Source organism: Rhinolophus sinicus, linkage group LG11 (genome assembly GCF_036562045.2).
Source record: "Rhinolophus sinicus isolate RSC01 linkage group LG11, ASM3656204v1, whole genome shotgun sequence".
In the NCBI taxonomy this organism is placed as follows: Eukaryota; Metazoa; Chordata; class Mammalia; order Chiroptera; family Rhinolophidae; genus Rhinolophus; species Rhinolophus sinicus.
The window spans coordinates 8,898,946-8,913,697 of NC_133760.1; the positions used below are offsets into that span (position 1 = coordinate 8,898,946).

Consider the following 14,752-nt stretch of genomic DNA (forward strand, 5'->3'; position numbering starts at 1 on the left):
CTCAGGGCAGCTTCCCATTCCTGTCAAACAGCCACACGCTCAGGCCTGTGGTGTACCTGGCAGAGTCCAGGGGGGAAGGGAGGGCCAACACTTAACATACCCTGTGTGCCCAGAGGTCAAGGGCATGACTTCTGAGCCAGGGTCCTGAGGGCTGAGGGGACAGTTGCAGAGGGAGCCTAGAGCTCTTCAAAGGCACCCACTCTCAGGCCACATGGCCTGGTGGGAGGACTGTCCTCGTTCCTTAGCTTCATGCTGGCACTGTTTGTGCCAAAGGAGACGCAGGGCAGAGCTAGCCTGTGACTTTTACAGGAGCTGCCATGGCTAAACTGGTGGGAAAACCTGGGCCTGCAGGGAGGTTTTCCAACAGCAGGGGAGAGTGTGCCCAAGAATGAAGTCCCCTTAGACACGAGTCCTGGTGACAGTTACATCAGTGTCTTGGTAGACATACTATTTGAGCCACTACATGGCCCTTCCCTTTTGCCTCCCTTAAGCCAATATGACTTGGGCTTGTTTCTTACAATGGAAAAACCAAATCCCTCACTCCAAGCTGGAGTCTGGGTGGAAAGCAGATTGGCACCAGGAGGGCTGCAGGAGGCAGCACCACACCGTGGACTTGGCCGGAGGTTGGGGGGACTGAGGACCCCCAGCCCCAGGAAAAGGCTGCAGTCCTATTACGTGGTGCTGAGGAGTCACACTGTTGCCCACTGACCTTTGACCGTGTGCCTGCAAAGCTAGTTTTAGGAAACTGAAAAACAATAAACCAAAACATGATGTCACAGGGCTGGCTGTGGCCAAGATGGCTCACTGTCCACGAGGATTCTTGGTCCCCTCTATAGTGTGGAGCTTTTGCTGGAACTTACACTAAGGTGAGGCCATGGGGCAAGTTCTCACCAACAAAAAGGGAATGGAAGTGATGTGTGTCCCTTTCCTGCTGTGGTACTGAGAAAGGTCTGCCTGCTCCACTCTCCTCCCCCATCTACACGCTGGATGCAGGAACCCTGAGGCCCTAAGGGGTACCAGAGCTAAAAGAGGTAGGGGACTTGGGTCCTTAAATCACTGTGAAGAGCTGCCTGCCACCCTGAACACCCACGTGCGTGAAAATAAACACCTGTGGTAGGGCGTTAGGATCTTTAAGACTGGATAGTGTCTAGCCAAGTATTAAAACGGACTGTGTATGCACAATACGCTCGGGCAATGCTAGGATGGCTGAAGGCAAAGGGAACCCATACCAGGATCCAGGGCCCGTCTGAAAATCAGGAGCCCTGAAGAGGTGGTCTGTTATTCTCTCCTGGGGCTGCTGTCACAAAGTCCCACAGACCGGGTGGCTGAGAACAGAAATATATTCTCTGTCTGGAGGCCAGAAGTCCAAAATCAAGCTGTCCCTGCTCCCTCAGGAACCTGTAGGGGAATCCTTCCTGGTCTCTTCCAGCTTCTGGTGCTTTGCTGGCCATCTGGTGTCCCTGGGCTTGTGGCTGCCTCACTCTGGTCCTCTGTCTTCACATGGCCTTCCGTGACTCTTCATACCACCTTCCCACTGTGTGCATCTGTCTCTGTGTCCCCATTTCCCCTTGTTAAAAGGACACCAGTCATATTGAATTAGGGCCCATCCTATAGCCTCATTTTAACGTGATGACCTCTGTAAAGACCTGTTTCCAAAGGTCCCATACTGAGGTCCTGGGGGTGAGAACTTCACATGTCTGTGTGGGGGATGTGGTGACACAATTCAATGTCGAATGGTTGGCTGGAAAGACCACATTCCTCACTCCAAGTTATACTTAGTACAAGCAAGAGCAGGGACAAGCTTGGGACCAGGACCCCAGCCTGTCACAGGCACCACACGAGGGGCAAGCTGAGACCCCAAGACCCCAGCCCAGACTGCTGGTCACCAGCCTGGAGGTGTAGGCAGAGGGCAAGGGGATGGGTGAGCACCCACCATGCTGCTAAGGGCCGAACCCCTCATGGGAGTTGATTCCTGGCCAATGGCTAGAACTGACCACAGGCCGAGTGCGATTTTGGGGGGGCTATACTGACAGAATCCAACCTGGTCAAGGACTGGTTCCTCAGCATCTTGAAGCCAACCTCACACTCCCCAGTTTCACCAAGAAGGGGGCTGAAGGCAGGGCAGCCTGGAAGGCTCATCCCACCCCCACCACACACCCGGTCACAGGGGGCACCAGCTGGAGGATGACGCTGCCACAGCTCAGAACCAGGCCCCATGCAGGTGTCTCCCCAGCTGCCCGTGGACTGCGCTGGGGCAGGTGCTAGGGGCCGGGGGTTGATGTGCATGGCTGCCCTGAGCACCTCGCCCAAATGGGAGTCCTAACTGGCTGTGCCAGGAAGCAGTCACACACACAGCTGCCAATGACCAAAGGGCGAATCGACAGTGGCCTAAAGACACCCAGGCAGCTGGGGACAGAGCTCCCTGGGTTTGCATAGGAGCTGAGCGGTACCAGGGCTCCTGTTTGGTGACACTATGATTCTTGTAGTCTTTCCACTGCCACTACCCATCCCATGTCAGCCTCCCACGCAGGGAAGCAGGGGCAGGTGCAAAGGTCTGTCCCCTCGGGTGGTTCTCTCCTTTGCTGAAGGGTAAACCAGATTTCCCAGAAATGCCCCACAGCCCGGGCCGCATCCTCAGTGTGCCTGGCAACACGGAGCAGCAGCTGCCCACCCAGGCTCCAGCGGCACTGACGTGTGCCTGGGGCACTCCCACTAGCACGTTCAAGGCCACTGGGGTTAGGCCGGTGTCTGCTCTCCCTGAGCCACAGGTGAGCGGGCAGAGGAGCGACCTCTGGACGCGAGCACCGTATCTATCACATTGAGAAGCCAAACCTGAAGCGGGAGAGTATCTGGGGACTCTTTCCCTCTGAAGACAGGCAGTGGACTGGATGTGACAGAGCTGTGGACACATGTAAAGAAGGGGCAGTCTCCTGGTGTTCCTCTGAGGGACACGGGCATGCAGCCCAGCTGGTGCTCAAGAAGCAGAGCTGCCCTCCTCCCAGCTCCGTGCCCAGAACCCTCGCAGGGAGCACCCAGGACCAGCACCAGCAGAGAGCAGGAGAATGGTGAACCCAGCTCTGGTTTATTAGAAAAGGTGTGAACAGAGTTGCACCGACAGGAGCAGCCCCTCCCCCACCCTCACCCCTCCCCACCCTGGGTTGTAGTGCCTCTCAGGGCACAGCCTCAAGTGGCCTGGACAGCAGGGTCTCCAGAACCCTGGCTGCTCCCCACCCAGCTCCCTGATAGATTTATTGCACTTAAGAAAAAGAAAGCTCTGATCCTCTGCTCCCATCTCCCCACCCCCCACCCCCAGCCCTCACGCTATCTGGGGCTGTTCTACAGAAGTTCAACCACCACCATCACTCATCGCCCCTCCCACCACGCCTCCTGTCTTGTCCTGCACCAGGGACACCGAGGGGCCACCCCACCACCACCCAGGACTCCTGCCCTCCACAGGGCAATCCTGGCCCCACAGGCCCCCCCGGAAAAGTCCCCAGCCTTGTGACCCATGTCCCTGGAGACTTCTCCTGCTTCCCCTCCTCCCATCCACCCCCAGTCCAGTCTTCGGGTGCCGAACACATAAATAGAAGTGCTTAAGTCAGGGTGGGGAGGGCCATTCCCTGTAGCTTCTGCACCCGATGTAGTGTTGCTGTAGGGGGGTGGGGGTCCCCAGAGAGGCTCCCCACACCCCTGGTGTCCCAGGCCTCGGGGGCTGGGGGTGAGGGTGAGCAGATTCTCATGGCTCTGGCCTCAGCTCATCGAAGACTGACCGGAAAAAGGGAACTTGGGGAGAAGAGAAACGAGGGGGCCTGTCAGAGCCCGGGGCTCTATCGCCAGCTCCCCAGCTCCCCCGCCCCTGCTACTCGTCTCACCTAAAGTGTCACAGTGTCTCCTGCCCAGATTCCTGACTGGCTTCCAGAAGCAGCTCCTCGAGCTCCCTCTCGTTCTTGGAGCAGCTCATTTCTGCGTGGGTAGAACATGCAGGTGGCCTCCAGTCAGGCAGGCAGGGAGGGGATGACAGCCTGTCCCCATCAGCCCTACCCAAGACACACCCTCAGGGTGGCACAGGCGAGGGCACCACTGAGATCATCAGACTCCAGCCAACAAACCTCACGTGCCCAGGCCCCCAGGAGAGTTCCCAGGATCCAAGGGGAGCAAGGGGGGGATGGAGGACCAAGTCCCACTTGTTCCTGCCCCTCCCTTCAAGGGCCATTTTAAAGGGGTAAACTGAGGCCCACTAATGGGTAGGGGTCACCCTGCCCCAGAGCTCCTCTCACCATGTTCCAGGCCACAGCTGCCCGCCTTGGCCTCGGGCCCCGGGGGCGGCTCTGGAGGCAGTGCGAGGGCAAACTCGGGCTTCAGGCCGTTGGGCAGTGATGGCCCTGACTGAGGTGGCTGTGGCTGAGGTTCAGACGACCCTGGGTCCCAAGTGCTGATAGCCTCAGCTGGCGGTAGGGAAGATGAAGGGGGTGGGGAGGACAAAGCGGGGGGCGAGGGAGGGCTGGGGACAGGTGGCACAGGGGGCTCTGCTCTCTCAGGTGGGCTCTCCACACGAGTCACCACAAATACTTTGCGGCCCCAGCCCGGACTGGACACGGAAATACGCTGCTCAGTGGGGCAGGAGGGGCTGCCTGGGGGGCTCCTGTCCCCAGGGCCCAGGGAGTCCGTTGGGGGCACCTGGGCAGGGCCGGGGGCCACAGCCCGCTCCTCCCCACCCCCTTCCCCCTCCTCCCCCTCGGAGTCTGAGTCTGAGTCTGAGTCCAGGCCAGGCCCAGGGCCCGGGGCCCCATTCTCCTGCGCCTCGGTGGCGGGCTCATCCCCCGGCTCGTCATCGGGCTGGGGCTCGGTGACCGTGATCTCGGGCATGGAGGCCGACAGCTGCAGCCGCTGCTCCTTCTCCTCCCGCTCTCGCGCCAGCACGAAGTTGCGCTTGCAGCCGTTCTGGATCTCTGCGAGCAGCGCCTTCTGGGTCTCAATGAAGCTCTTCACCTGCGGGCGGAGTGGGCCTGGCTAGGGCTCTGGGTGGCCTGTCCCTAGAGCAGGCCCTGCGGCCACCCTGGGCCAGGCCCGCCCCCACCTGCCCGCAGCGAGGCCGCAGGGGGAGCCCGCTCACCGCCTCCTTCTTGGGCTCGCGGTCGAGGTCCAGGCGCAGCAGGGAGTGGTTCACCTTGAGGGCCAAGGACAGCGCCATGAGCCCGCCCGTCTTGATCTCGTTCTCCCGCAGGTCCAGTCTCAGGAGGCGGGGGCTCTCGGCGATGAACTCCGCCACTGCCACCGCGCCTGGGAGGGGGACCGCAGGGGCTGGCCACGGGCCCACGCCCAGCTGGCCGCCCGCCGCCCTGGCCTGCCAGGCCCCTCCGCCCAGCCCCTTGTCCTACCCTCGCATGTGAGCTTGGTGGAGGCCAGGCCGAGGCGGAGCACACTGCGGTTGCCAATGAGGCCGTTCTTGAGGTTGCGGACGCCCTCGTTCCCAATGGGGTTGTGGCCCAGGTTCAGCGTTTCCAGGCTCTGCGTGTGTGGCTGTGGGGGGCGGTGCGTGACAGTGAGGAAAAGACCAGAAGGCCAGTCAGGAAAGAGGCAAACCCACGTACTCGTTCCTCAGCGGTGCCACACTCCTACTTACCACCGAATTCCTCATGTGTTTAGAAGTCTCCCCAAGTGCCAGCTGCCCCGTCCACTCCCCACACCCAGACCCGTCCTCTGCCCCCACCAGCCTCCAAAGGACTGCCCATGGGGAATTCTCTGCCTGGGTTTGAGTCTTTGTGCCCTGTGGGCTTACTTTAAATACTGCATCATAAAAAGATTTAAGACTTACTGAAGGCTTCCAGAAATATTAACTTTCTATGCAAAACATTTTCACCTCATGCAAAGCACGGTACTAGGCTATCTATGGGGCTGGATGCAAAAAGACAGTGAAAGGAGGGCTACTTTCCTCAGGGAAAAGAGGGGGTGCAACTGCAGGAAAGGCCACATGGGGCTGAAAGGAGACAAAACGGTTCCTACACCTGCAGGATGAGCCAGGCTGAGACAGGACGGGTGGAAGGTGACAGCTGAGAGCTGGGGTGGGGGAGGTGAGGTGAGGACTGGCCCCTCCCCTCTCGCAGGCTGACTCACCAGCGTCATGCCCAGGAAAGCCATGCCCGTATGTGTGAGCTGGTTGTTCCACAGCACCAGGGTCGCCAGCCCCTTCCTCTGCTCCTTGAGGCCCTCGCAGATGTAAGCCAGACCTGTGGGAGGTGTGTGGGCAAGTCCCGTCTGTGGCCCAGGCACTTCTCCAGGGGACTCGAGTGGGAGCAACGGCCACCCTATGAGCACTCAGCACTTCTAGGGTCCCTATAGGCAGGGCCCCACATGCTGTTCCCCTGACCCCTGGGCTGGGAACACTCATCTCTGCCTGCCTCCGATCTCTGGGTGAGTATTACCCTCTCCCAAGAGACAGTCCTCAGCCATCCAGCGCAGCCCACATTTATTTTTCTCTAGAGCAGATCTCACCATCTGACAGACTTAATATTTTATTAATTTATCTTGGCTCTGTCTTTCCCCAGGGCAGAGGTCTCATAGCTGGGAGCCGGAGGCGACAGCCCTGGCATAGATAGGTGCTCAATAAACATGGTGTCTGGGCCTGGCAGCCCTGGGGGAAGGTGCTGGCCTCGCCATCCCACTCTACCTCCCACAGCCCCCTTCTTCACACTGAGGCCAGGGAACTCTGCTCAGTAGTGAACCTGGTCACAGCTGCCCGCCCCCATGGAGAAACCAAATTCCTCCTGCTAACTACTTCCTCTTCTCTTCCCATCCACCCCCTGGCTCACCTTGGCTTCTTCCCCCAGCTCTTTCCCACCTCAGGGCCTTGCTGCCCTCTGCTGGCATTCTTTTCCCAGGCTGGTTCCGTTCTCGGCCTCCATATCGCCACCTAGAGGTCCCCTCCCTACACCTTAAACAGCCTGCCATTGTCCCTTATCCCAACAAGCTTGTTTTCTTCAGGGCACTTTTCCCAGACTGTCATTATTTTAATTATCTTTTCAATACTTCACCTCATCCTGCAGGTCTCCACTAAGCTGTCCATTCCTCCAGGGCGCCCTCCCTGACCCCTAGACTGGGGGTCCTGTAGCCCCGCCCTGCCCAGCCTGAGTTCTCTGCCTGGGGATGGCTGGAATTGTCTTGGCCACCACTGTGTCCCCAACTGTGTCCAGCACCATGGAGCACCTGGCTGGGCATGGTGGGTGCTGGGTGACTGGAGTAGGCGTGGGTGGGCCTTGCACACACCTGAGTCCAGCACGTGGTTGTTACGGAGATCCAGGATCTGCAAGGAGCAGTTGAATTTGAGCAGGTTGCCCAGCTGGGCAGAGTCCTGCAAGCCATTGAGCTTGTTGTCAGCTAAGTACAGCTCCCGCAGGTTCACGTTCATCTTCAGGGCCGTGGCTGGGGGGGGAGGGGGGGCACGTGACTGTCCTGCCCCAAGGACCCGGCCCAGAGCCCCAGCCCGGCCTCCCAGGCCCGGGGCTCACCGAGCAGCATGAGGGGCCGTCCCGATAGGCTGGCATTCTCCAGGTGTAGCACCGCCAGACTGCTGCGGATGCGCAGGGCGCGGGCCACGAAGGGCGCCGAGTGGTCCAGCAGGGGCGTGTTGCGGGCGTCCAGGTACTGCAGGCAGCTGGTCTGGGGGGGCAGGAGCGGGGCTGGCTCAGGCTGGCCCCAGCCTTCCCTGCCCTGAGGGACCGCCCACCCCAGTCCCACTGAGCAGCGGGGCCACCTGGTTTTACAGCCAGGGAAACTGAGGCTGGTGGAAACCCCAGGTGGAAGGTCCAGCCTGGGCTCCTGCGGGTGAGCGAGGCTGGGCTGGGTGCCCTGGCAAAGCGCCTGGACCCGTCTGTGCCTGAGCTCCTTCCACCCTGGAGAGGCGGGGGGTGGGGTGGGGGTGCCCACCTTGCGCATCATATGGGCGGCGGCCTGCCAGCCCCGCGTGCCGATGTGCTTGTTAAAGGAGATGTTGAGGTGGGTGGCCGACTCGTAGTACTCGATCATGTCAAAGAGAGCGGAGGCACCCTGCAGGCGGGGACACCGGGGCTCAGCCTCAGGTCGAGGCCCCGAAGGCCAGCAGGCAGGCCACGTCCCGGTGCTGCTCCGGCACCTCCGGGTCACGGGAACCACTTCCTGCAGGAGCCAGTCTGCTTTCTCTTACCCCCAGGACCGATGTGCTGTGGAACCCAGCCAGGCCTCTGCCATCCCTGGGCTTGGGCCTGGGTTTCTAGGACCCCTCCCACTGGCCCTCCTGTTTCCTCTAGACCTGGGGCTCAAACCCCTGGTTTCCTGGTGGCCTCCAAGTCTGGGGAGATGAGGACACCTAGGCATAAATGGGGGAAGCTGCTTCCAGAAGTTTCTCAAATTCTCCCCTGTAGGTGCTGTGATGCCTGGGGGACGGGGGTCCTGGAAAGACTCCTGGTGGCAACAGGGCTCCCCTCAGGCCTGGCTCCCCAGGTCTGTCCTTTGCGTACAAAGGTCCTGCTTTTGAGGTGGGTCTATAAGACCCCTTCTCTGGGTGCCACCCTGGAGCCCCAGTACTCCCCCCATCCACTCTGCTCATATTGTCTAACTCTCCATTCTGTCCTTCAAAAAGCTTTGCCCTCCTCCTGCAGTGCCCTCGCTGCCCCAAACCTCTAGGGGGCCAGGAGTTCAGGGAGCAGGTGAGGATGGTGGCAGGGGCCGCTCACGTCTTCATCCAGGTTAGTCTGCTCCAGATCCACAACCTTGAACTGCAGCCTCTTGAAGACCTCTTCCAGGGCCTCGCAGGCCCTGTAGTCGAGCTTTTCACCTGGGAGGAGATGGAGCACTGTGCATGCGTGCTGGGTAGCTGGGTAGAAGAGGGCTCCGGCCCAAGGGCGGGAGGAAGGGCCACCTGCCCCCGCAGCTCTCTCAGCCCCAGCCCCAGCGCCTGGCTGAGCCCCTCTGTGGCAGGCCCAGGCCCACAGTCCAGGGCGGCATGGCCCCACCCACTACCCAAGGGCTCCAGGCCTCTGTCCAGACACACACCTTTCAGGTCCAGGCAGTCGAGGCGGTGTCCGAGGTCTGTGAACTCCTGGGAAAGCAGAGTGGATGGCGGTTAAGGCAGGAAGACACCTGCAGGGGCCAGGCTGGACCCTGACAGTGGGGCAGCTGGGGCTCCAACCTGGCTCTGCTATTTCTGAGGTGAGGCAGTGTTCTGGGGTCAGGGAGGGGCACAGGGCCTGAGAGAGCGGGGCAGCTCCTCACCCACAGGACCTGGGGCCAGAATGGTCTGGGTGCAGGCCCTCTGCCCCAGCTGAACGGAGAGAGGGAGCAGGCCCCGGGAGTCTTGAGGATGGGAGTTCCAGGCAGAGGGAACAGCCAATCCCAAGGCTGTGTGGTAGGTGCTGAGGCCGGGAATGCTGACAGTTCAGGCTAGAGAGCCTAGGGGTGAAGGGCAGAGTACCAGGCAGTAAAGAGGAGTAAAGGCACTAGACAGACGTCTTCCAAGCCCCACTCCCACAGGTACCAGCTCCTGTTCTCTGGGCTCCACACTCCTCAACCTAGGGTAGGTGCTGTGACGAACCCATAAACTACAGACAAAGAGACTAAGGCCAGCCTTGCCTAGGGTCACTTGCTAATAAGGGGCAGGCTTGGTCTAAACCAGGCTCCAGGGCCCACACTCTTGTCTTCCACACTGAGTGGCCATCTTTCCCTGAACAAGCTCTTCTGGAATCTTCCACAGAACCCCTAACCCAAGTGCATGGAGATGGGCAGCAAGCATGACTGCTCACAGCAGTGTTGTCTGAGGGAGCACCAACTCTAGAAACAAGCAATCTAGAAACATTTTGGAATGTCCCACCCAGAGGGAAGGCACTGCGGCAGGGTTTTACCAACATGGCCAGGCTTGGTGGGCCAGAGGAGAGGCAGCTGCAGGAGATGGCGGGGGGTGAGCCTGCCACAGATACAGTAATACCCTAATTCATACAAAAACATAGACTACCCTCTGTCTGCACCTCTAGATAGTGACCTGCCCTCTTGCAAATGCCCAGGAAAGGCCAGAGGACAAAAGCCCTAGCTGTCACCCATGGGGACTCCTGGGGAATGGGACTTTGGGAAGAAGTGGATTTTGCTTTTCATGTCTGTAGTATATTGTGATGTTTAAAAAATTAGAGAATATACATTGCTTTTATAATTCAGGCTTTTAAGAATAAATGTCATATACATGGCTTTTCCCCTGAGGAACAGAATTTCTTTTGGGGAATGATGGATACTTGAAATTCTTACTTGATATAATTCTATAGTGTTTATGTATCTGTGAAGAGCCTGATTATTTTTACAACTGAACAGAGGGTTTTCCAAGATGCATTTACACGGGCCCCTGGCTAGGTGAGCAGGCTGGGCAGTGGGAGAGCTTCGTTCGACCTCTCCTGCTGGGGCAGACACCAGAGGTCCAGAGGCTGCTGGGAGGTGGGTGGAGGGCAGCTTTACTCCAGGGACCCCCCCTCCTCTCTACCCCTCCCTCTCCTCCTGCCTGGCATACCTGGAGCTGCCTGAGGAGCTTGGGGATCTGTCTGCAGTTCAGCTTCTGGCAGGCCTGCTTGTAGGCGCTGATGACCTCGTCCACGGTCACATTCTGGGCTGTGGACACAGAGGACCCCAGCCTGTGACACTCCATATTCTGGGCCCCTTTCACCCCTCTCGCCTCCAGCCTCTGTGGGTACCCCCTTCCCCACTCAGCCTCCAAAACGCCCCTTCCAACAACCCACTGAGCTCTGTCCTCCCATGGAGGCCCCTCACTGCCAATGCTGTCCTGGGGAGGTGTTCCTGGGCACCCTGAAACCAAGTCACCCCACCCTCCGTTCCCCACAGCTCCTTCAGCAGCTTCACACAAACAATACACAATTACTATCACACAATTTTCTACTTGTCAGCTGTTTCCCCCACTAAAGTAGGAGCCCCCCAAGAGCAGTGCTGGTGCTGTCATGGTCACCACCTAACACTGTCCGGCCCAGGGCCAGGCCCAGAGCAGATGTTTGATTTTTTAAATTTTTTTGGATGAGAATGAATCTGTATTCAGCCCTATGAGGAAGCTGAGCTCAGAGAGGTGAAGCATCTAGCCCAAGGTCACACAGCTGGGAAGTGCCAGAGCCAGACTTCAAGCTCAGCTCTCCATTGCGATGCCACGTGGCCTCTCGGAGTCCCTACTCCTGAAGCACACTCACTAGTGAAACCTTCCCTGATGGCTACTCAGCTTATTTTCATAACTCAACTAAAACTCAGCAGCTGCCCAGCCCAGGCTTTAGGCAGCCCAGGGCCCACCTCCATGGGGAAAGATATGGCTGGCCTTTCTGCCTGCACAGATTTGTCTTTTCTGGACATTTCATAAAAACGGAGATAAAGAGTTACGTAGCCTTTGTGGACTCCTTCATGGAGCATAAGGATTTTAAGTCTGGGCTCCTTGCCAGTACTGTCTGATGTACCATTCACCAGGTGATGAGACATTTGTACTGTTTTGAGTTTTTGGCTCTCAGATCTTGGATTTTACCCTGGGTCAGCCAAAAAAGCAGGACGGAGAGGCTCTGAGCAGGGGAGGGACACAAAGCTTTGGGGTCAGGGGAATGGAGTGGGCACGGGGGGGAGGGGCGCGGGGGGCAGGGAAGAAGGCCTTCCCTTACCCTGCTGCCATCCTGGCCCGGCGCTGCAGAGCTTTTGGGTAAGCATCTCCGAGCAGACTCTCCCTCCAGCCATTGCTCTGGCCAGAGGTCGTGCACCCCGATCTCATCAAGCATCGCCCTGTTTCCTAGGAGAGGAAACTGAGGTCCAGGGAAGGAAAGCTGCTTCCCTGGGGCCAGGCAGCTGGTACAGGACAGAGTCGAACATGTGCTCCGCAACTTGCTCTCCACTGTGCTGGGTGAGGGTGGGGAGGCTGGAACCATGTGCTGAGGAAAGAAGTCCACAGAGCCCCGCCTCCCCAGAGGTCCAGCCAGGCCCTCGCCCCTCACTTCCTCCTCGGGTACAACTGCAGGCCATGAGCAGCCTTCCCAATGACAGCTGTCCTCCTGCGAACCTATCTCTGACATGTGCCCATGTGTTTGGTGGCCCCCAGCTCTGGGGCGGGGGGGAGGGAATGGGAGCTGGCCTTGCTGGAAGGCAGCCCTTGGGACTAGAGCAGCGGCTTCAGGGAGTCCAGCTAAGCAGGGTCCATGAACCTCAGTGGGGAAACATTGCCTCTTTATTTTCAGTAACCAAACTAAAATGAAATGTAGCATTTCCTTCTTATTAATGAGAGAGAGAGAAAGAGAGAGACAGACAGAGAGAGAATACAGTGTTTAGCAGGCCCTGCGACTCTGTCATCAAGAGATATGACCGATGTTTCCCCATCATCTAACATGATTACAGCTTTTGAACGTTCACTACTTTGAAATGGTGGTCGTTAGAGCTGCCACTATCTCCTGGTATTTCATGTCAATGAAGAAGAGCATAAACACTAGATTACAAGTAAAAAAAAATTTAGCTAACTGTATTTTAACTGGCACCCTCTGCAATTCTATTTTATTTTTTGCCTTTAAAAATCATCACTCCAAGAGGGGGTCCATAGGCTTAATCAGATGGCCAACGGGAAAGGAAAACCTCTCCTCTAGATACACTCACTCCATCAAGGCCCCAGGCTGCATTGGCCTGGTCCGGTCAGATGGGGATGAAGCAGGACTGAACACATGTACTAACGTAGGATCACCACTAGCAGTTGTCAACAACTTAGTCTGCAGGGAACAAGGGGCATCTAAGTAAACCCTCAAACTGCCATCGGTCGTGGAGGTGTCAGCTTTGATGTGCTTTCCTCCAGGAAGCCCTCCCTGACTGCCCAGGCTGAGCCAAGCTCCCCGTCTCACTCCCAAAGTCCACAAAGATCCTCCTGGTGAGCTCGTGGCCCAGGTCTCTAACCTGCCATCCAACTATCCACCAGGTTTGGATGAAGGCATAGCCTCAAACAGGTCACAGCCAAAGCTCAGAAGGTTGGACCTGCCTACCCATTTACAGAAGGGGAAACTGAGGGGAAAGGGGTCGGAGGGGCAGACAGGCTCAGAGAAGGGGTTTGGTGCCCTCTGATGACTAAATGAGAATTGCATTTTATCACTTTTGTCTGATGGCGACGAACACACTTGACGTAGGAGCAGCACTGGGGAAAGACACTAAAGGAACAAGCGTGGGGGCTGTCAGTCTTGTCAGCCTGGGCACACCCCCGCCCTGCCTCAATTTCCCCAACAGCATCACGAGCACATCGTGAGCCTGCCACATCACCAGTGAAAATACATGGGTGTTGGGTGGCTCGAGCATGACCTTATAGTTAGCATACGTATGTGTATTTCATTCATGTATTAAGGAAAAAAGAACTACCACGTCAAAAACAGCATTCTGCGTATATTATTCTTTGGGAAGGAGATGAAATATATTCAAATAAAAAATGAACTAATTTAAGAAATAATGGCAAGGGAACAGCAGTTCAGAGAAATAATATATAGCATTTCTATAGCACCTGCGCTGCGCCAGGCGCCATCCAAGCACGACACAAGCTAGCAGAGTAGGGAGCAGCACAGGCGGCTGGCTCCTACACACCCCTGTTCATCTGTGATGAAGTGATCAGAGGAAAACACTGTGAAGGGCTGATGTCTGGGGACTACAATGCAAGGGAACCACAAGCAGTGCAAAGGCTGAGGCGTGGGGCCGCGGTGAAAGGCCCAGGTGGGAGCCCCACGGCCAGGCAGCGAAGGACAGTGCTGCAAAGTGGGGATGACACAGCTCTGGCCCGAAGCGACTGGGGCCTGAACCCTCGCTGCCGCCCTCCCGCACTGCGACCTCAGACAGGGCCTCTCCAGTTCCTCTCCTGGATGTGGGGTCTCAGAAAGTAGTTAAGAACACAGACTCTAAGCCAGAGTGTCTGCGGTTGAATCCTGGCTCCCACATTAAACGGAGACTGAGCAAAGTGATTTAACCCTGGGCCTCAATCGCCTTCTCCTTAAAACAGGGATGAGTTAACTCACCCAGGGTAACGGAGTCTGTCCCTCAGACCGGAGCTGAGCACACACTTGGGAGCGCTCAGCAAATGCGTCCTCGCTGGCGTGTGTCCCCACCCCCACTGGAAGACAAGGACCCAGGACAGGCCCATAAAGCACCTGTGCAGGGACAGAATGCTTGGTGAGGCAGGAGGACACATGGGTGTGTGCGGTGGACAAACGTGCATGTCCAGGTCAGGGCTCCAATGTGTTCACTCAACTCCCAAGTCCCAGGCTCTGAAGGTCCAACTTCAGCAGAGGCAGGAGGTCAGCGATCGGAGGAGGTGGACGGTGGTGTGTGAGGGGGGGAGGCTGCTGTGCGAGCTGGGGACGGGCTGTGCAGAGGTAAGACCCCATTCCAATCGCTGTCCTAGTGAGGCTGTGATAACCAGTCGCAGTGACTTCTTTCCCTCCCTGAAACGGACACTTGCAGCGTCTCAGGAGATAAAGACGTGAGGGCACCCGCTAAGCAGCTGGCACCAACGGCACAGTGCTGGATCGGATTCAGCAGGAGACACAACCGGAGAAAAAGGTGACGATGATGGTCACCACTTCTAGGTACTGGGAACTTAACTCTATGGAAGGCACAATGCTGGAACTTTCCATGCAGAGTTTCATTTAGCCAGCTCCACGATCCTATGAGGTTGGCACAGTTATAGCTCCCTTTTATATTAAGGGGGAGCAAGCTCAGAGAGGACAAGTTGTCTGCCCAAGGTCAC

At 57.7% G+C, this 14,752-nt stretch overlaps 1 protein-coding gene across 2 annotated transcripts in view; it reads right to left on the minus strand.

The window, feature by feature from the left end:
• Positions 1-3,065: 3,065 nt before the first annotated feature.
• The window catches only part of PPP1R37 (protein phosphatase 1 regulatory subunit 37), a 41,151-nt gene continuing 29,464 nt past the window's right edge, over positions 3,066-14,752 (minus strand). Inside the window, exons 1-13 of one of the 2 annotated variants that reach the window (XM_074314152.1) lie at positions 11,658-11,745; positions 10,523-10,620; positions 9,028-9,073; positions 8,709-8,809; positions 7,924-8,043; positions 7,506-7,656; positions 7,264-7,419; positions 6,115-6,227; positions 5,379-5,520; positions 5,114-5,280; positions 4,278-4,989; positions 3,873-3,963; positions 3,137-3,783 (exon numbers count right to left, since the gene is read on the minus strand). In XM_074314152.1, coding sequence (XP_074170253.1) covers positions 3,881-3,963; positions 4,278-4,989; positions 5,114-5,280; positions 5,379-5,520; positions 6,115-6,227; positions 7,264-7,419; positions 7,506-7,656; positions 7,924-8,043; positions 8,709-8,809; positions 9,028-9,073; positions 10,523-10,620; positions 11,658-11,730 — 1,962 coding nt within the window. In that variant the 5' untranslated portion in view covers positions 11,731-11,745 and the 3' untranslated portion in view covers positions 3,137-3,783; positions 3,873-3,880. Of the gene's footprint in view, positions 3,784-3,872; positions 3,964-4,277; positions 4,990-5,113; positions 5,281-5,378; positions 5,521-6,114; positions 6,228-7,263; positions 7,420-7,505; positions 7,657-7,923; positions 8,044-8,708; positions 8,810-9,027; positions 9,074-10,522; positions 10,621-11,657; positions 11,746-14,752 lie in introns of those variants that run through there. The other variant, XM_074314151.1, reaches the window with a different exon arrangement.